The sequence below is a fragment of the Lissotriton vulgaris genome, chromosome 1_1 (genome assembly GCF_964263255.1).
Source record: "Lissotriton vulgaris chromosome 1_1, aLisVul1.2, whole genome shotgun sequence".
NCBI lineage: Eukaryota > Metazoa > Chordata > Amphibia > Caudata > Salamandridae > Lissotriton > Lissotriton vulgaris.
Window position 1 is genome coordinate 172,412,099 of NC_141685.1, and position 22,299 is coordinate 172,434,397.

General features: G+C 47.3%; 1 protein-coding gene across 1 annotated transcript; it reads right to left on the reverse strand.

The window, feature by feature from the left end:
* Positions 1–13,971: 13,971 nt before the first annotated feature.
* LOC147738041 (uncharacterized) lies at positions 13,972–19,564 on the reverse strand. The gene is made up of 2 exons (XM_086935760.1): positions 18,876–19,564; positions 13,972–14,794 (listed from the first exon to the last, which is right to left on the reverse strand). The coding sequence occupies exons 1-2, from the start codon at positions 19,562–19,564 to the stop codon at positions 13,972–13,974; spliced, it is 1,512 nt and encodes a 503-aa protein (XP_086791886.1).
* Between the last annotated feature and the right edge of the window lie 2,735 nt (positions 19,565–22,299).

Sequence of the window (22,299 nt, forward strand, 5' to 3'; positions counted from 1 at the left end):
AGGGACCGCTTTGCAGAACTCGAGGCGAGTTCCTGGAGAATGTGACAAAGTGTTCTTAATGAAATAGCCGTATGAATGTACAGAAAGTCACAAGGCATTTATTAGGAGGGCACCACACAGCCTATGTACCATAGGAAAGCCCACCCTGGGGAGGAACCATTTGGTGACCGAAGAGCCACAGTGGGCAGTATGCAAAAATAAATCCTGTCCTTGAATGGACAGAACAGGCAATTGATAGGTCAGCTTTTCACCATCCTGAAAACCTTTGCTTCAGTTGTTTATGAAAGGCTAACTGTTAATTCCACTGTGATCAAGGCTTCAATCGAGCAGGATTTATAAAGCCTGGCTAATCACCCAATAGAGTATCCAGGCACTTGCAGGTCCCGTAGGCTTATTCAAACAGCCAGGGCTTGGGGACCATTCGAAATTCTGGAAGTGAGGTGATGGTCCAGAGGAGTGTGGGGAGGCTGTTCCAGGTCTTTGCTGTAATGTGTGAGAAGGCGGGTCCCCCACTTCTGCTTGGGTGGATGCAGGGAGTATGGGTACGTGAAAGGGAGGCAGAGTGTAGTCTTGTCAACGGTTGGTGGAAGTTCAGGCCGTGGTTAATGTATATGGATCCTTGGTTGTGTAGAGCCTTGTGTGCGTGGTTCAGTAGCTTTAATTGTCATCTCTTCTGTACAGGGAGCCAGTAAAGTTTCCTGAAGAGGGGTGTGATGTAGGTTTGCCGGGAAAGACAGAGGATGAGTCTGGCTGTGGCATTCGGTATGGTTTGAAGTCTCTGTAGGTGGTGTGCGGCAATTCCTACGTAGAGGGTGTTGCCATAGTCCAGTCGGCTGGAGGGCCTGTATCACGGTGCATCTTGCATGGAGGGGTAGCCACTTGAACATCTTCTGTATATGCAGAGTGTGGAATCAGGCAGAGGAGATGGCGTTGATCTTTAGTTTCATGATGAGCTTGTTGTTGATGATGATTCCAAGGTTTCTGGCGTGGATGGAAGGAGTGGGTGTGGGTCTGGGTCTTAGGTCTGATGGCCACCAGGAGTCATTTCATGTGTTGCTGCTGTTGCCAAAGATCAGTACTTCCGTCTTGTCTGTGTTTAGCTGCGGGCAATTTTTCTTCATCCAATCGCGATGTTTGCCATACATGTGTGAAAGTTGGTACTGATGGCGGAAGGTACATCGATGAGTGAGAGGATGAGTTTGGTGTCGTCTGTGTAGGAAATTATGTTGAGACTATGGGATCTGTCGATGTTGACCAGCGGAGGCCATATATGTGTTGGAGAGCATGGGGCTGAAGGATGAGCCCTGGGGGACACCATAGGTGATCTCCTTGGGTCCAGAGGTGAAAGGTGAGAGGTGGATCCTCTGGATTCTTCCTGTGAGGAAGGAGGTGATCCATCTGAGCACGTCTCCTTGGATGCAGAAGTGGTGGAATCTTTTGATCAGTGTGTGTGGTGGGATATAGTGTCAAGGGCTGCTGAGCAGTCAAGGAGGATCAAAGCTTCTGTTTCTTCTTGGTCGAGAAGGGTTTGGATGTCGTCTGTGGCTGTGATCAGCATGGTTTCGTAGCTGTAGAAGCCGGATTGAGAGGGGTCAAGTAGATGGTTCTGCTCCAGGTGAGTCATGAGTTTCCCAGTACCTTTGCAGAGAATAGGAGCAGGAAGCTTGCCCAGTAGTTTTTGAGTTCGCTGGGGTATGCAGAGGGTTTTCTGAGGCTTCCTCTCAGGCTTTAAAAATTGTAAAAGAGGGAGGCACTCAAACAGTGTGAGAGTTAGAAAAGGCCTCCCCCACCCAAAATTCACCAGCTACTAATCCTCGAATAACCACCCACAGTGTCAAGACAAGTTGTATCTCTCATCGATATGCAAGAAGGACAGTATTCTAACACTGCTGGTATATCTAACACAACTGAGCATCACTTGAGTCTGGGCATCAATGTGACAGATGCCAGTTTAACCACCCTGAGGCTAGACTGTAAAGCTCTGCTAAGGTTACTCATACAATGTGGGTTGGGGTTGGTTGGGAGGGCTGTGTGAAAGACTATTACTAGAACACAGGTGACAGGGTTTTCATGGTATAAATACTTCTGATCAAATAGTTCTGATTTGACAGAAAAGCTTAGAAGAAAGAGGGGGGTGAAAATTGCAGACACAACACACATGACTGGTGCTAGCTCTGGATGTAATGCTAGGCTGCTCGCCTGTAATGTGAGAGGGGTGAATGACCATCACAAGGTCCAACTGGTGACTGCATACCTCATTACGCCTAAGGGGCGAGTTTTTCATTAGTTCCGGAGATGCATGCTGGTTTTGTGGGGGATAATTATTTCTCCATAATCTGGAGCTCGTACCTCCATTTCTTTTTCTCAGTCGCGACGGAAGTGGGTATATTGGTTAAACAATGCTTATGGTTCAGGCCTGTGGACATGTTCTGTGATGAAGAGGACAGGTGTGTGGTTGTACAGGGGTTATTGGGTACGGTACACATTACATTGATCAGTACATATGGGCCAAACTCTGACGACCCTGCTGTTTGTTTGTTTTTTCTCACTAAAGTTAGAAACAGGCTTGTGGATGCCTCCTCCCCCCTCCTCGCTTTGCAATATGTGGGAAATGCTTCAATGCTGCAATCTAATTTGGCTACCACCGGCAACAGGTGCAGCTGACTCACCCAAGCATATAAAGCTCTATGGGATATTATGCACCAGGGCAAACTGCTAGACTTGTACCGTGTCGAATGCCCTAATTCCAGAGTATACATTCCATTCCGTAGAGGATGCCATATCTTCCAGAATAGATTACAGGTTGGGATCTAGAGATGCGATGGGCTGGGTTGAAATTATAACACATTTACCTAGGGCTCTGTCCGATCATTCTCCGGTTCTGATGGCTTTAACCATCACCACCTATGCAGGGATACATAGAAAGTAGCAGCTGCGACCATCTGAGCTGTCAGATCCAGTCTTTAAACATAAACCCACCAAGTAATTTTTATTCTACTACATGTTAAACCAGGGCTCTGTTACCTCTGTGGCTACATTATGGGAAGCGTTTAAAGAATGATTAGGGGTGAAAACACACTTAAAATTCACAGGATATTAATATTGCTGATAGATACAATGTCACACCCAGAGCAAGAGACATCATTGCTAGAGTGAGAATATGGGAGCTCTTGAACCCACTGTGTTGCTTTTAATTCCCTGTGCCCTTAACAGTTGCACATGAAGTCTTGTCATTGAGTCAGCTTTCCGCTTTCCTGGGGAGACGTGTAAACGACTCCCAGGAAAGGATACAATAGGTGCCTTCACTGGAAGGAGGTGTTCTCCCTCCTGTAGGAAGTCGCACAGATGTTGGCCCAAAAGTCGAGTTTCAAAGCAGAAACCACCTTTGAAGGGCAAATAGGAACCACTTGGGAGAGGGGCTGCTGTATTGTCTGGATACGTATAATCAATTGGAGGGGGGAGAGAGAGATCAGATCCTTTCAGTCTCCATTTAGTTAGTCATAATCAATAAGGGAAAGGATCACTTGGCCTGCGTAAACCAAGGTCTGCAGGTAGGTAGGTGGGTGTCTCCCAATAAAAAGACCCTCATACACGCGTTTTTTTTCTGGTTTCTCGTAGCGGTATATGATGTGACTCCGCTCATTTAAACACGTGAGTGTGTAATCCTTGGGTCAGTTCTTTTGTGTGCACCCTCCGCCAGGAGGCTTTACCTTTGGTTAAGGCAGTAGTGATCGTGGAAAAGTGAGTGGAAAGTGGTGATATATAAAAATTTGCCCGGAACAGCCATAGAATTGACTTTAATGAGTCTGGATTCGGACAATTATAAAATTGATTTGTGCAGCTATGGAATTGGTTATGAATTCTAGCGCACTTAATTAGTGTGATAAAAAGCGGTCGACATGTTTCAGCCTTAGTTGCCAATTGGTCAGTAGGCTTTCTTCAGGACCAATAAAAGGTGCAGTGAATAAAAGTGAAAGAATAGGTAAATTTATAATCTGATTCTTCGGGTAGTAGAAGGTCGCATTGTACCTCTACGGATTGCAGAATTTGCTTCTTCAGGGAAGAGGGCGTACAGAGGGAGGTTGTACTCAGACCTTCACCTCCGTTCTTGCAGCATGTGCTGTCTCTGCCACTCTTTACCCCGAATTCCGGGTGAAGAGTGGCAGAGACAGCACATGCTGCAAGAACGGAATTGTGCGCTAGAATTCATAACCAATTCCATAGCTGCACAAATCAATTTTATAATTGTCCGAATCCAGACTCATTAAAGTCAATTCTCTGGCTGTTCTGGGCAAATTTTAATTTATCACCACTTTCCACTCACTTTTCCACGATCACTACTGCCTTAACCAAAGTTAAAGCCTCCTGGCAGAGGGTGCACACAAAAGAACTGACCCAAGGATTACGCACTCACGTATTGTCTGGATAGACAGGCTTGCACTAGCGACAGGAAAGGGAGAACCAGTTGCCAAACCAGTTTTATTGGGGAATTTAGCTCCCTTGGTAGCCACACGTCTGAGTTGGGCAAAGGAGTTCTGGGTGCCAAGAAAAGGGTTCTGCCTTATTGGGAGTGGATAGAATGGTGCACCCTAAGGTAGCCTGCTGTGTTCTGCTATTGAAGAAGTTGTTTTCCGGGCCCCGCCGAGGCAAGAGACTCGAAGGAGCAGCTGGCAGACCTGCTGTTCACACCATAGTGACACAACAGTTAAAGAAGTCTGCTAAAGGCGAGTGAGAGCCCTGATCGCTGCTCCTCATCGCTGTGCAGGACCAGGCTGTCAGAAGTTGCATCTGAGTCTGCTGGACCTGGGAAGGTTGCCGGAGAAGCCACAGCCCAGGGAAGGATTTGGCTGTGGCAGTGACACAGAACAGCTGACAGTTCATGGCACTGGACTTTTCCAGGCCCGAGAAGACCTCAAGGGACATTGACCCGTGTAGCCAGGATCACCTCACCAAACCTGCAGACCAGGGAGCAGCTGCAAGAAGACCTCCTTCGGCCACATCGTTTCCACACCACCCTTGAGCATTTTCAGCATGTTGTATCCTTCGCATCAGAACCACTGCCTTAGGAATCGATTGCAACGCGGATAAAGTGCCTGGAACTGTTGTAAGACTGCTTCTTCTGTGGAGGGAACGGTTTCTGAGGGCCTTGCGGGTCCCCCTGACTGGCTCCCTGCTGAAGTCGGTTGCCCAAAGCAACTCTAACTGACCGTATTACAACTAGCCCAACATTTTGGTGAAAATAATTCTAATTGCCAAATTTGTTAAATTTGCCATTGCTTATTTGCCGTTAAGTGAAATTTTCTGATTTACTATACCTTGTAAATTCCAGATCCCTCCAGGGGATATTTTTCATTGTGGTTCTAGAAATATATTTAAAAAAAATATTTAAAATATAAAAATATTATTTCTTCTGCAATTGTTTTGATGGTTTCTAAAATGCTTCACACTTGCAGCTTTGTGTAAGTCTTGCTGTTAAGAGCCACAGCCACCAAGGGTTGAGCTAATGTTTAACAAACTAAACTTACTGATCCTGAAAGGGTTTGTAGGTGTTTTACATGGTGAGGTCACAGTCACACAACCAAACCATAGAATATACCCTATTTCCTCACAACCACACACCAATATTCTTTTACAACCTTCACTCACAGCATTCCAAGCACTTTCTCAGACATACAGGGAAAGGGAGCACAGGCTACAAGACATTTAACACACCGTTTCAGACATACATGTTATGGGCACATAGGTTGCGGCAGCATTCCAAACACTGGCTCAGACATCAGTGAATGCGAGCACAGGATAAGTCACAAATTCTATATACCAGCTGAGACATACAGGTAAAGTTAGCACAGGATACAACACACATTCCAGACCACAGCTCAGACACACAGGGAATGGGAGCAAAGGATATGATACACATTCCAGACACCAGCTCAGACACATATAGAATGGGAGCACAGGATACAACACACATTCCAGACCACAGCTCAGACACATATAGAATGGGAGCAAAGGATATGATACACATTCCAGACACCAGCTCAGACACATATAGAATGGGAGCACAGGATACAACACACATTCTAGACAACAGCTCAGACATACAGGGCTTTCAAATAAATAAATAAATAATAGATGCAGAGGATACAACACACATTCATGACCCCGGATAAGACATACAGAGAATGGGAGCATACAGGATACGACACATATTCCAGATACCGGCTCAGCCATTCAGGGAATGGGAGCAGAGGATAGAACAGACCTCTCTTCATTACTAACAAAACAAAAACACAGCTATTCTATTGCATAAAAGCAACTGGAATGATCATTTACAACCACTCCATCTCCAACAAGTTTCGTTTACACATTCACCCAACGCCAATCTCTAAAACTCTGCAGGACCCATGAAGACACTAAATGACAATGTAGAAGCTGGAATAAAAATAGACCAAGACTTTATCAAGAACTTTTATATACGTGTACACAGGGACCATAGGCTAAACAACTCAGTTTGCAGAAATCCAGTGTGGTCTTTTATTGTTATAAACCACAAAGGCCATTTTAATATACATCCAATGAACATACACAGTCACAAGGAACATTTCTACATATCATGCACAATTGCATCTTATGCTGTTTATCAGGAGAATAGTGCAGCATGATTATCAAGAACATAACCAGTCAGAGAAAGGCAATTGCTTGTGCCACCGGCATGCTACGAGATGGTGGCCTTTGTGATTTCCACAATGCACAATCATTCAAACCTGTACTTTCCAAAGTATTTTAAAAATAGCATATTGTGCCACATTCTTTTATCCAATCAGGGAGGAATGTTAAACACAGCGTATATATGGTGCGACACTGATCGCTGCTGCTAGACTGTTTAAATGCTGTGTGTTATACGTTTAATTTTCTGAACTAGCCTTGCGCAAATGCTGTTTATAACAAAAGGGTACATGGGTTCACAGAAGGTCGCTTGCCTTTTGCACACGTTCTGCATGTCCTGCCATCATTGAGTATCACAGAGCAAGTCATTAGCAAAATGGACTCCTAACCAAATCAAAATGGATTTTTACATTGTCTTTATTTACTCAATAAAGCTTTTCAAACTTAAAAAAAAATGGAGTCCACAACAACAAATGGCATTTGTATAAAATGTGTGACAGACTAAAACATAAGGCTCAACACACCTCATATCAAACAAAGAAACAAGAAAACTAGGTTGTTACTACCTGGCAGGTCCAGTTAGGGCTCCATTCCTCACCAATTGTGCCTATCCCCCAGCTGCCACTGCAGACCACACACCAACATCCCACTACACCAGTCTCCGTATTCCAGTCTTAGCTTTCAGACACCAGCTCAGACACACAGGGAAAGGCAGCACACCGGATACTACAGTCTCCTCAGACAAGATACAGGGGTGTGAGCAATACACTTCTACTGTCTGGGAACAAAGACCTCGCAATTCCATCTTGTGCAAGACCAGGAGCTTTCAAGACGGATACCACTGCGCTCCATTCCTCTGGCTCACTCACAAACAGCATTCATGTGCTACACTGGGGACATAAACAGCACATTTAATACACTAACCTTGTTAGCATGAAGGACTGGGTAACCACAAAGAAGAGGAACTTTACAGGGGTGAGCTAATAGGCCTTGGAATGCAATCTGCCTTCTCTGCATGATCACCCGGATTTTTTTCACCTTTTGCCGGGCTCTATATCTTTGTTGGATTCAGAACTCTGCACAAAACCCTCATCACCAGTATGCCCCCCCCCCCCTTTAACCCTGGTTAAATTAGCTTATTCCCAAGTGGCACATTTAACTTTCCTGTAAGTCACTAGTGTGTGATGTAGAAAACTACATATGGGGCCTGGAAGGTAAGTGGCATGTGTGGACTGGAGCACCCATTGTGCCATCTACTAGCATGGCAGTGAACATCGCTACAGGCCTATGCCATGGAACCTGACTGCTGGAGTGTAAACCTGCAGCGCCACCTGGAGCTATTGATTTGACAGCTCAGTATCAAATGCTGCTTGGCAGGTCTGTTGTACTATCTGTAACACTCGGAGTGCACTTAAAAGTGAGAGAAGAGGATGCCCAGACAATTTCTGTGGAGCCCCTGCTTGGTTGCTGAAGACCTCTGCTTTTTGTACTACCGGACTTCTGTCTCTAGGTTTGTTGTGGGTACAGTGCCTGCTTTAAACTGGATTTTAGTGTTTACATGTGGGAAGACACTAGAATTACCACAGTAAATTCTCCAGTCACACCCCCACACCCCTGGTTTAGGCTGAAGACTTTTGGAATCTTGAAAATACTTTGACACATGGCATTTTAGGCTGGTCTTAAGTGCACAAACATGAAATACTGAAAACGTGGGTAGTGTAGGCCCGGGAATGATTTCAAATGAATTAAAAATTAAAGATTTTGTTTGTTCTGAATCTCAATTACACCCCAACAGACTGTGGACACTTCAATTATCTTTAAGGTTGTGTCTCCTCTGGAAAGTGAACTATGGTTTACTACAACAGAGCAAAATCTGGATTCCGCAGCAACCACAGCACCAAGACCATCCTCCTAGCTGCCACGGACGACATCTATACCCTCTTCAACCTGGGCCACACGGCTGCCCTCATCCTACTAAACCTCTCAGCAGCCTTCAACACCGTCTCCCACCGCACACTAACTGCCATACTCCACAAAGTTGGTATCCGGGGACTGCCATCGACTAGATCTGCTCCTTCCTCACTGGCTGAAGCCAAAGAATCTGACACCTGCCCTTTAGTTTCCGAACCCACAGATATCAGCTGCGGAGTATCCCAAGGATCGTCACTCAGCCCCATGGTTTTCAACCTCTACATGGCCCCTCTCGCCACCATCGTCAGAAAACACGGACTCCACATTGTATCTTATGCCAATGACACCCAGCTCATCCTCTCAACGAACATGACAGCATCAGACACATCTTCACAGAAGGTATGAAAGACCTCGCCTCCTAGATGAGCAACAACTGCCTCAAGCTCTACTCAGAGAAAATGGAAGTCCTCGTCCTCAAATCCACCCGCTCTGCATGGGACAACACCTGGTGGCCCACCGCCTTTTGCAACCCTCCCACACCCACAGACCAAGCTTGCAACCTCTGCATTATACTCAACTCCACCCTCCCCATGAACCGACAGATTAATGCCGTATCTTCTTAATGCTTCAACACCCTCTGCTTCCTCCGCAAGACCTTCAAATGGATCCCCCCGAATCCAGAAAGATCACCACCCACGCACTCATAACCAGCAGACTACGCAATGGGAACACCCTCTATGCCAGAATAAACAAATCTCTACTCCTCAAACTCCAGACAATCCAGAACGCCTTAGCTAGACTGGTCCTCGGCCTCCCACGACAACACCACATCACCCAGCACCTAGGAGCACTCCACTGGGTCCCCGTCGAAAAGAGAGTGACCTTCAAGCTCCTCACTCATGCCTCCAAATCCCTCCAAAACATTGGACCCAATACCTCAACTAAAGAATCTCCTTCTACGCACCCAAGAGGAGCCACTTCTCTGCCGAGCTTGCCCTGCCGAAATCCCACAGATCCGCAAAGCCAGAGCGGTGGGTGATCCTTTCCTACATCGCAGCCAAGATCTGGAACAAACTCCCACTCAGCATCAGACTAACCCCCACACTGTAAGCATTCAGGAAGAGCCTCAAGACTTGGTTCTTCAGGTGAGACCGGGTATATGGCGGGTCTGGTGGCTCAGTGGACTAATGCGTCCACTGCAGGGGCCTGTGTTCGACCTCATGGTCACAGGTTCAAATCCCGGCGGGTCCACTCAGCCTTTCATCCATCTGAGGTCGATAAAATGAGTACCATTGAGTTGGGTAACAATAAACATCTGTTATTCAGCGCCAAGAAACCGCTGGGTGAACGTGCGCTTTACAAATACACATGTTATGTTATGTTATGTTATGAGACGACACTGCTCGACCCCCACTCACCCCCAACCCAGCGTCTTGACACCCTCATGGGTGAGTAGTGCGCTTCACAAACCCCTGATTGATTGACTGACTTCCTAGCCCCCTCTTGTCGCCATTGTGAAGTATTTCACCTCACTGACAGTCGCCTCCAACTCGATCACTCCCTTGCAAGATCTCTGCAACTAACCCTCTTATTTCCTCAACTACACAATCACTGCCATTCACAGCAACTTCAATAAGCAACTAGACCCCAAAGTACTCACTAAATACCTCCCCACCTTAATCAAAGAACCAATGCTACCCACATTTCCCATCATCACCCAAGAAGAAACCACCGCTACCATGAATTCAATCAACCCAGGGACCCCATATGCCCCCTGCCCCACAACTCCTACTATATAGGACTGCAACCCATCAGCACCATGCTCACACCCATTCTATATGCCTCCTTCTCTTCCGTGACGTTACCGGAGACTTGGAAACATGCAACTGTCTTTCCATTGCACAGGAAACCCTCTGCAGAGCCTTTAACTCTCGCCATCTACAGACCAATCTTCCTACTACCAATACCAGTCAAGGTCTTAGAGAAAATCCTCAACAGAAGTCTCAGCGAATACCTCAAAGACCAGCAACTCCTTGACACCACTCAGTCTGGTTCCAATGCTCCCAGTAAACCATTTCATGCATTTACTCCCGTTTCTGTGTGGTAGATCAAATTAAAAGGAGGTAGATGTGATCATTAAGCCTGCTCCTCAACACCACTCAGTCTGGTTCCAAAGTCTACACAACTTTGGAGTCCAAAGACACACACTCCGATGGATGTTCTCCTTCCAGACTGGAATGAGCCAGAGTGTCAGCATGGCACTATACTTCTTGGACGTCCATAACCTCATCTGCAGGGTTCCGCACGGATCCTCCATGAGCCAGACTCTCTTCAACGTATACATGATCCCTCTAGCCAGCATCATCTCACGACATCAACATCCTCTCCTACTTCCAACTCATTCTCTCCCTTATGGACAAGATGCCCGTCCAGTCCCCAATCAATGTCTGCATGATTGAAATCGTCGACTGGATGGAGACTATCTGTCTAAAGCCGAACACTGACAAGACCGAAATTGTGATCTTCAGGGAGAGCACTTCACCCTGGGATTCCACCCAGTAGCCAACAGAGCTAGGACCAACAACGCCAAGCACCTCAGGATCATCATCGACACCAGACTCGACATGACTTGTTGTGTGTCAATTTATATTCCGTATGAATTTACCGATTCATGCCCTTATATAGGTACAATTCACATTGCCCTTATTTAGGCATATAAATCCAGCCCTTATTTATGCATTGCTCATGCTAACCAAATACAGGCATGGCTACTTACATCCGTTCATCTACGTTACAATGAGTTCTTGGAAAAACAGACTCTTAAGCCTTTAGGACTTCCCCTTGCTTGGATATTGATTTCTCCAAGAACTCATTTATTATTTTTATTTTATTTTTTTATAAATTCTTTTTATTAAAGCAAGAGTAAACATTGTATTGAGCATGGTCAAGCAAGGGGAACTTACAAGCTCGAATCTTTATACATATACAGCGCAAGCAGTAGTATACATGCATTCAGGGCAATTCATTGCAGTTCGTTCACATTACAGGTGGGTCATCAATCTGGGCAATTTGAGGGGGATCACAAATGGTGCCTCTATACTCGTTCCATTTAGACCATATTTCTATCCACTTCCGCGGGCACCCCCGTGCTACGTACACTGTTTTTTCCTCAGCGCATGCACCAGTCCATATCAGTTTTCCATAGGCCCACTCTAGGGGGTCGAACCGCTCCCCACCGCCTAGCTATGTTTCTCTTGGCAATGGCATATCCAAGCGCAACCCATATCTTTCCCTGGGGGGGGGGCAGGTCAGTTGGCTCCCACACGTTTAATAGGCACCTCTTTGCTTCTAGTCTGAGCTCCACTCCCCACAACTCCTGCATACAGCGGGTCACCCGGGTCCAGTAGTTCCTCAGTAGAGGGCATTCCCACAGCACATGAAAGTAGGTCCCCAGGTCTCCACATCCCCGCCTGCAGCTCCCATCCTCACTACGGCCCACCCGCTGTAGTCTGGTACAGGAGAGATACACGGGATGCATGATTTTAAGCTGGATGAGCCGGAGTCTGGCCGATATGGCCACCTCCTCGTCTATCTCGAGCCTGTCAGCTTCCCATCTCCCCTTAAGGGGGAGCAATATGTCCGGGGAGTTGTTGATTTTCGTATGTAAGTGATATAGCGTGTTCGGCGAGATGGCCATCTAGGAGTCTGTCCTCTAGTGGGGAGGAGTCAGGGGGCCGTGTTCCCACAGGGATGTTGGCCCGGAGGGAGTGCCTGACCTGGATGTACCTGAAGTGTTCCGTGGGTGCTAGTTCGTAGGTGCTTTGGAGCGCGGCAAAGGGGATCACCCATCCGGACCCCACAAGTCTCGAATGTGGGAGATGCCTATGAGGTCCCAGTTACGGAACCCTTTGGACCAGCCGAGTGTTCCGAGTCTCTCCGAGACCCACAGGGGGGTCGCCATTGTTAGGGTGTCAGATCATCCAAGCCTGCGCTGTACTATGTGCCATAGTTGCACCGAGTGTTGCGTGGGACCTGTTAGTTGGTATCTTCCTGGCTTCGAGTTAAGCGCTGCTTCGAAGTTTCCGCCAGGCAGCTGCCAACGGTCCATCCCAAACCCAGCGATGTTCCCGTCACTGTATGTGCCCTGATTGATGGCTGAGAGGTGAGCTGTCCAATAGTACTTGCGGATGTCTGGGAGAGCTATGCCTCCATCATACCATCCCAGAGTAAGTTTTTGTAGGGATATGCGAGGTATCCCCGACCAGAGCAGTTCCCTTTGTGCGGCCTCAATGGACTTAAAGTAGGAGTGCGGGACAAGGTCTGGGTAATTTTGCAGGGCGTACAGGAACCTCGGCAGGGCCATCATCTTGATGAGTGCCGCTCGCCCCAGGAGAGATAGCGGGAGCTTCCGCCAAGTGGCCACATCCCTTTTTAATCGTTGCAGAGGTGGGAGTTGAGGTACTGGGTTTTTAGGAACCGGCACAGAACCGGTAACCCAGCGGTGCCAGGGCACACCCAGAGACCTCGGGTTCTTTCCTGATCCAGACCACAGAAACTCAGAGTCTTCTAGGTGAAGTCAAAGATTGATTTATTGGTTGCAACCAAGGTAACAAGTATCCTAGAAATACACCACACGGGGAGAATATTCTCAGGAGACTGCTCGCCTTCACAAAGTCAGGCTTCTCTTCTTATACAAAGTTTCTAGCTTCAGGCGAACATTCTTCGCATTTGTAGTATGTTATTTACAGTTATTGGTTTACAAGAAAAAACAGAGTCATGATGACATGTACATATTTCACGTCGTGCTGGCCACAACAAATCACTCGGCAAGGCCTAACATTTCATCAGATATCGCTGGACCCTCAATAAAACGGGCACCTCCCCATCATAAAGTAAGTGAAGCAAAAAAGAGTGGAGATAGATGTGAGCGAGATACGGCAGGTGTGCGCGCTGAAATGGTTTTATGGTTTGTTGAGCCTTGATGATATCTTGTTCGGCCACTGGGAGGGGAGCTGACCTAACGAGTTCGGCCTGGGGCAATGGTTCCAACTTGTACAGGTCATAGGAAAGTCGATTAAGGTGTACGTGTCCTTGTGGGATCGGATTCAGCTGGATTAAGGCCTATGTAAAGGGCAACACACCAAATGGCGGCTATATACAAAATGGAAGCCAAGGGTTCAGGATATCAATGATGATTTCGAGGTGAAATCATCACCTGAATGCGACGAAAATGCTTGTACATACTGTACTCGCCATTCTCGGTCTTTTGACACTAAATTTGTCGTATTACAACAAAGTTTTCATTCCTAAGACTGGGATGGGTATACAAGTTCGGATTTTCAGTACCACAAACCCTCCTTTTGCCCTTACATAGGCAATTAATCTATCCTCATGTTAGTCTGAGTCCAGATCTATATTCTTAAAGTCATTGAGATGTTGCTGTAGCATCATCCTAGTACTTAGTCCATCTCTTGACACAGGCTTCCTTATACATGATGTAGCACAGAGGCCACATATTGCAGGAGCGCACTGTATGCACAGACAGAACAGGAAAAGGATGGCCAAGATTATCCCAATGACCATTAGAATTTTCCAACCCCAGCCAGATATCAGATCCCCAAACCACCCCATTAGGGACCAATCTCCTTTATCCACATGAATAGATTCGGAAATCTTATGCAGTTTGGAGATGGCCTGGTACACTGTTGGAGCGTTATCTGGGATAAAAACGCAGCAGCTCGATTGGATCAATCTACATACCCCACCTCGGTCTGCAAGTATGATATCTAAAGCGACCCTGTTCTGAAGGGTCATAAGACAATCCGACTGGAGCTCAGCAGTCAAGTTACTAAGGGCACCGGCAGTTTCAATTACGGTGGACTCAACTACCCTTGTCAATTGCCTTATGTTCCTGCTGTTTACCATGGGTCCCCAGAACGGCAGAAAACCTCTTGCAAATTCCCCAAATTCTTGACCTGCAGTATCTTCTTTACTCAAGACACCTCTAACTACCCTTGTCCTGTGGTAATCCGCCGCTGCTGTGTAGGTGGGAGGCAACAGGAACGAAACAAAACATGAGCCCGAGAAGTCAGGGGGCAACCATGTATAGGCTCTATCATGACAGATGAAATAAGTACCCTTAGCTGCTAAAAACGCAGGGGAAGTCTGAGAACCAAAAACATACGTTTCTGTACAGACACTTTTCCCTAACTGAGCTCTGGAATTGAAATGAAATGAAATGAAAAATTGCATTTGTATAGCGCATAACTGCCCTGAGGCCTCGCAGCGCTTGAAGATTAAATGGTTTAGCGCAGGCTCAGGGCAGGTCAACAGGATTTTGCAAACAAATGCGTTTTCAAGGCCTTTCTAAAAGACAGGAGGTTGCTATTTCCTCGGATGGCGAAGGGGAGGGCGTTCCAGAGTCTGGCCGCCGAGTGGGAAAAAGAGCGGCCGCCCCAACGGGCTTTATTGATCTTAGAGGAGGTAGCCAGCTGCAGGGTGCCAGACCGAAGGGAGCGTGCTGGAACATAGGGCGTAACCAGAGGGTGCAGAATCGCTGGGCCTACACGATGGAAGGATTTGTGCAAAATGCACAAAGCCTTGAACTGCACTCTGGCAGCCATTGGGAGCCAATGAAGGTCCTTCAGAGCCTTCCTCGCCGACTGCCGACGGGGCAGATTAAACAGTAGGCGGGACGCACTATTTTGTATGACCTGAAGCTTCTGAAGTACCGAGGCCGGTGCTCCCAGATAGAGAGCATTCCCATAATCCAGGCGAGAGAGAATCAGGGCCTGGACCATGATCCTCCTCGCCTGGAAAGGGAGCAAAGGGAGCACCCGCCGGAGCATCCTCATTAGTCCAAAGCAAGTGGCGGCAGTCTTAGTAGCCTGGACCGAGAAATCAAGGGCGGTGTCAAGCCAGATCCCGAGGCTCTTTATCTGGGACCTAGGGGCAGGGGGGAGCACCAAGACATGGTGGCCAGACGGGTGCAAGAACAGACGGGGAGGAATTTCCGAGGAGAATGATGTCTGTCTTCTCCCCGTTAAGTTTCAGACAAGAGGCTTGCAATCAATCTGGCAACAGCCTCTAGACAGGGGCCTAAGGTGTTGGATGATCCATCTGCGTGGTCTAGAGAGACCACCAGCTGCGTATCATCCTCATAGGTGACAATACGCACACCAAAGGGATGGACTATCCTGTCCAGGGGTTCCATGTAGGCGTTAAAAAGGGTCGGGCTCAGGGAGGAGCCCTGAGGGACCCCACACCTGAGAGGGTGTTTGGGAGAGACTATCTCACCCTCGAAGACCTGGAAAAAACGCTCGCTCAAAAAGGAGGCAAGCCAATCTAGGGCCGCGCCCGACACGCCCATGCCAGCCAGTCGATGTAATAGCGTGGCATGGTTCACCGTGTCGAACGCGGCGCTAAGATCTAGCAAGATAATGGCCACCTTTCCTCCCTGATCAAGAGTCGCTCTTGCTTCCTCTGTAACCGCTAACATAGCGGTTTCCGTGCCATGTTGAGGACGAAATCCTGTCTGGGAGGCACGCAACAGACAGTTGGACTCCAGATAGTCTGTTAAGATATTGTTGACATGCCTCTCCAGCAGTTTACTCAACCAGGGGAGCAACGAAATGGGGCGGTAGTTGGACAGGTTACTCTGATCCAGGGTGGGCTTTTTGAGAAGTGCCCTCACCATGGCACATTTCCAGGAGAGTGGGACCGATTTGGACACAATGGAAGTATTTAAGGTTTCCAAGATGACAGGACGAATAACGTCCAAGGCCTTGACAAGAATCCGGGGGGGTGCCGGGTCATTGGGTGACCCGGAAGTAACTTTGGAGATTAGTCTATCCAGACTACAGGCATCAAGGAGCGGAATTGTGTCCAGCTTACAGGGAGCCAGAGAGTCAGCTGGTTTATGTGGGACAGAGCGGGCGTTGACCATAGAGTTGCTAAAGGAAGAGTATATGGTCAAAATTTTCTTAGAGAAGAAGGCAGCCAGCTCATTGAGCGGTCTTGTGCACCTTCGGCAGTGGGACGCTCAGCCGGGGGTGAAATAAGGGACTTAGCGATCCTAAAGATTTCCCTAGGCGCGTTGGCTGCTGCATTAATTTTCCCTTCATAGAAGAAGGCTTGCGCCATTTTAATCTCTAATTTGTAGAGCTTCATTGCAGACCTATAATCATCCTTCCTAGACGGAGAATGGTCCTTCCTCCATGCTCTCTCTAGTTTGCGGCAGTCAAGTTTTAATAACCTTAGAGCAGGAGTGTACCAAGGTGCAACTTTAGGTCTTCTAATAAGTTTACAAGGGCGTTTGGGAAGAACTCGGTCTAGGGTGCTGGAAATCCAGTGATCAAAGTCGTTAGAAGCAGAGGCAGGAGTCATAGCCTTCCTCGGGGGATCTTGGATGAGAGCAGTTGTCCAGTCGGTGAGGGGAAGAGAGGACCATTTCCTGCCCAAATAGTTGGTAGGAGCATCACAAGGGGAAGAGGAGTTGGAAAGCCAGGTGAACGGTATCAAAAAGTGATCGGTCCAAGGCAGTGGAACAGGGGACTCTACATTAAGGTTGGTGTTACTGTATATGTGATCAAGAAGATGTCCCTTCTTGTGGGTCGCCTGATGGCCTCTCTGGCAGAGGTCTAACGCTTGCATGTTGATCCGAAAGTTATTAGCTGACGTATCATGGGGGTCATCTAAGTGGATGTTAAAATCCCCAAGCAAGGTGAAGTTAGATGAGGTCAAAACTGCGTTGGCAGTGAGGTCCGTGATTTGCGTAATAAAATTGTTAAGGGAACCCGGTGGGCGATAGAGTAAAATACCGGAAAAGGTGGTGGTGGGGGAAAAATCAAGTGCAAAGTGTAAGCTCTCACAGGTCGGCAGGGAATTGGGAGTGACCCGACACTTAAAACTATCCCTATATATGATGGCAAGACCCCCGCCTCTCCCCGACTGGCGGTCGAGGCGTTTAAGGTTATAGCCTTGAGGTGTGGCCCATATTGTAGTCGGGTCATTGTCCATCTGGAGCCAAGTTTCCGTTAAAAATAGAGCATCAAGATTGAGCTCTTCGATCAACAGGTGCAGCTCTGTGAAGTGTTTAGGTAGCGACCGGCAATTGAGGAGATACAATCTCCAAATCTCTCCCGAAGGGGGAGAGTAGCTGTATGGGCGGGGGGTGCTCCATGTACAGTGCTTACAGTGATGTTCAAGATTGGCTGGGGAAAATGAGTGGCGACAGGAGGGACTGGTGGGGGGACGTAAGGAGTGTAACAACAAAGAGTTGTAGGAAATTCGATTGCCCACCATGGTGCTGGTCGACTCCCCAGGCCAGGGCCAGCGAGAAGCGTCTGGACGCGGACTGGCGCAGACTGGCTTCTCTTTGGCGCCTCTTCGGCGCGTATACGGCACTACCGCTGCGCGTCACCGCTGCGCGGGGTAAGAAGAGGTCATATAGATTAGGTGAGGGTGGAGACTAGCCCGTCAACCTCCCCAAGATGGCTGCCCAGGATGGAACAACCAGGAAGTGGTGTCGCTTGAGCCTCCCTCCACAACAATCAGCACAGAAGCTGTGGTGGACCGGGGAGTAGCGACCAGAATGCAAGTGAGAGCTCAGAAATATATTTAAAAACACATATTAGCACAATCAATAGGTTTTTAAAAGTCTGTAAAACGAAATAGATGCTTGCAGTAATCCTAGTCACAGTCAAGCGCTAGCGCTACGATCTTCGTTGGTTAATGATCGTGCGCGAATAACTCCCGCCCTAAAATAGTGAGGGCGAGGGGGAGACTAGCCCGTCAACCTCCCCAAGATGGCTGCCCAGGATGGAACAACCAGGAAGTGGTGTCGCTTGAGCCTCCCTCCACAACAATCAGCACAGAAGCTGTGGTGGACCGGGGAGTAGCGACCAGAATGCAAGTGAGAGCTCAGAAATATATTTAAAAACACATATTAGCACAATCAATAGGTTTTTAAAAGTCTGTAAAACGAAATAGATGCTTGCAGTAATCCTAGTCACAGTCAAGCGCTAGCGCTACGATCTTCGTTGGTTAATGATCGTGCGCGAATAACTCCCGCCCTCAAATAGTGAGGGCGAGGGGGAGACTAGCCCGTCAACCTCCCCAAGATGGCTGCCCAGGATGGAACAACCAGGAAGTGGTGTCGCTTGAGCCTCCCTCCACAACAATCAGCACAGAAGCTGTGGTGGACCGGGGAGTAGCGACCAGAATGCAAGTGAGAGCTCAGAAATATATTTAAAAACACATATTAGCACAATCAATAGGTTTTTAAAAGTCTGTAAAACGAATTCTTGCCAATACCTTGCAGGCATGGGTTGCCTTGATGGGGTACAATCCAAATCGGGGAAGATCTCTTAGCTTGCTGTTTCTCACCTAAAGTAGCTCCATATCCGGTCACGTTCCAACCTACATATGCAAATATCTCATCATCCGGAGTATCCTCATAAGAAATTACTTCCTTAATCATGTCAACTATACCTTTGACTAGGGCGCTAGTCTTGAGGTTGTCTTTTACAGAACGTAGGGGTTGGACTTCTCGTGCATATATGAACATTGTTCTGTATGCCCACACAGAACCATTATGACTGAAAGGCAGGACTAGATAAAGGATACCTTTATCCGTAGTATGGGGCATAAGGCCGCAAACCCAACAGTTAGTTGTGTTCATTACTAGTTGGTGTTGGTGCAAGAGCTGAACAAAGGAGTTATTGATGAACTCTATCGTTCTATTGGATTCATGGTCAGGAAGGGGGTGGAAAGAATGAGAGGAAACAGTAGGAGGAGGAGGTGTAGGGGATGTAGTGGCCGTAAGTGTTACACGAAAGGAGAATAAAACATATCCTATTAAAAACGTCATCACACTGAATAGCATAAAAATGCACAATATTAAAAAACTTTTCTTTGTCATCACTTTACATAATTTGTGTTTAAAGTTCGTTGGTTTGGCAGGTCTCTCCATCTCGGAAAACTCCATCCTCTCTAGAGTGCTGCCCGCGGTGGGAGGTTGATTCTGCTAAGGGATGCTTCTGTCAGTCTAGGGCAACTCCCTTGGACCAACCAGAACTACCGACCTAACGTCGTTAGCTGCACTCCAAAGACTTTTAATTAACCGCGGCCCTAGCAGCGGAACCCGGATGGCGGTTCAAAAAACAAAAATAAGCAAGTTTCTCAGATGGGAGAGCTGCGCTTTTCAAAAATAGTACTTGGAGGGAAAAAGAAAATTTTGTTTATTTGTCCATAGGTCTTGGTCTCAAATTATAACGTTTTCTTCCTGGTACTGTTTGATCCTGAAACAAGAGTTCAGGCTCCAAAGTGTTCAATCGCTTTGACGGTGGCACAGCTTCTTGCAAAATGTTCTCGTTTTCACATTCAGAGTTAGTTCCTTTCACTCATGCATCACTGAAAGGCAGAAGCTTTGGCACGGTGCCAGTCTCTGAGTCAGCGACACCTTTCTGGACCCACTGGTCATATGGCAGGGGCAAAGGGATCCTTTTGCAGTGGACCCCGGGGATCCAGTGCTTCCTCCCCTCCACTCGAACCGCTGATCTTGTGGAGACGAGGTGCGGTCCGGTCCACCTGGGCTGGTCGTTTTTCGTCCTCTGAAAATCCCTCACAAGGACCCAGGATCCAGGGTTGATTGCATGGCCTGGAGTTTCAGAGACCGGAGGCAGGGTGTCGTTGACCTGTTGATGCAAAACACGTAATTTAGCCGTCAATTCATACAGGTAATCAAGCAAAACAGGGTGTTCTAGTTCGCTAAACTTTTTGGGCCTAGGCACTCCCCATATGTTGGCCGGGCGGCCAAAGACTATTTCGTAGGGGCTAAGTTTCACTCGCGAATGCACAGTCATTCTGGTGGATAGGAGTGCTAAGGGTAGAGCATCAGGCCATTTAAGACCTGTGCTCGCTTGGATTTTGGCCAGTTTTAACTTAAGCGTGCCATTGTAACATTCTACTAATCCAGCTGATTGGGGGTGATTTGCAGTGTGGAACTTCTGCCGAATACCTAGCCCTTCGCATACATTCTTCATCACACGGCCCACAAATTCACTCCCGTTAGCACTCCAGATCATTCTAGGCATTCCAAATCTAGGGAAGAACTCTTTTACAAGGGCTTTCGCTGTGGACAAGGCAGTATTGTCTTTTAGGGGATATGCTTCTACCCATCTTGAGAAGGCACACACAACAACGAGCACGTATTTTAAATTGTTGCACCTTTCCATGTGGATGAAATCTAGCTGCAAAACATCGAACGAATACGTAGGAGGCGCAAAATGACCAGCTGGAGTTGGGGTTCCCTTTCCTGGATTGTGTTGGAGACACACCATGCAATTCTTGACGACATTCTCTGCACACTTGGGAATCCCCGAATTTTGCCATACTGGGGCCAACAACTTGCAAATTCCTTTCACGCTGATATGAGCCATTCCATGAGCCATTGTAACCACTGCAACACGTACGCATCGGGTAACAACCATCTCTGGTGCTCAGACAATTCAATCCAACAACCATTCGCATCCATTTTACCCATACTTTCTTTCCACATGCTCAACTCTTTCTCTGTAGCCTCAGCTTGAATGGATTTCACACTCTCTATCGTGTCTTCACACATTCCAACATCACCAACCCATCTTGCAGGTCCTGCAACATACATTCGGCTCATCACATTCCTTGCAGTTTCTTACGCGATTTCATCAGCAAATGCATTTCCACGACCAACATCATCAGTCACCTTCTTGTGAGCACTACATTTCACAATCGCTACTTGTAGGGGCAAGGTCAGTGATTTAAGAAGCTCATTCACCAACTGACCATGCTGAATCTTAGCTCCATGCGAAGTCAGGAACCCACGTTCTTTCCACAATCGTCCAAAACTGTGAGCCACACCAAAAGCATACTGGCTGTCGGTGTAGACAATCACTTTCATTCCTTCTGACAACACACATGCTCTCGTGAGTGCAATTAATTCTGCTGCCTGAGCTGAATTATGTGGAATACGTGCAGTTTCAACAATTGTATGCAAAGTCGTGACAGCATATGCTGCAGTCGTGTCACCATTCGGGAGCTTGAAACATGAACCATCCACCCACAATGTACCATCACATTCAGCAAGAGGAGTATCTAGGAGATCTACTCTCCCTTTTGTTTCTTCTTCTGTCTTAAGGAAACAATCATGCTGTTCTGAAGGATCTGATTCTTCTATGATTGGCAACAACGTGGCCGGGTTTAATGTGCTACATCTTTTTATGTGCACATGGCTCGCTAGCAAGGTCAATTCGTAACCTGACAATCGAGCACTAGTTAAGTGCTGTGTCCTGGTTCTATTTAACAATATGTCTACTGCATGTGGGACCATTACGATCAAAGTGTTATCCATCACTATACCAGCAGACTGTCGAATAGAAACAGCACTGCTGCTGTAGCTCTTAAACAACTTGGCAATGCTGTAGCTACCGGATCCAACGTTGACGAAAAATATGCACATGGACGCTGTTTGTTTCCAAACAACTGTGTCAGTACTGATAATGCACAACCTTGTTTCTCATGGACATACAGTGTAAAGGGCTTACTGTAGTTGGAGGTACCTAACACAGGAGCCGAACATAATGCATCACGTAATTCAGAAAAACTTTTCTGACACTCTTCTGACCAAGGAACGGGATTCGGTGTACCTTTACACGTTAATGCCACCAAAGGTTTGGCCAATAA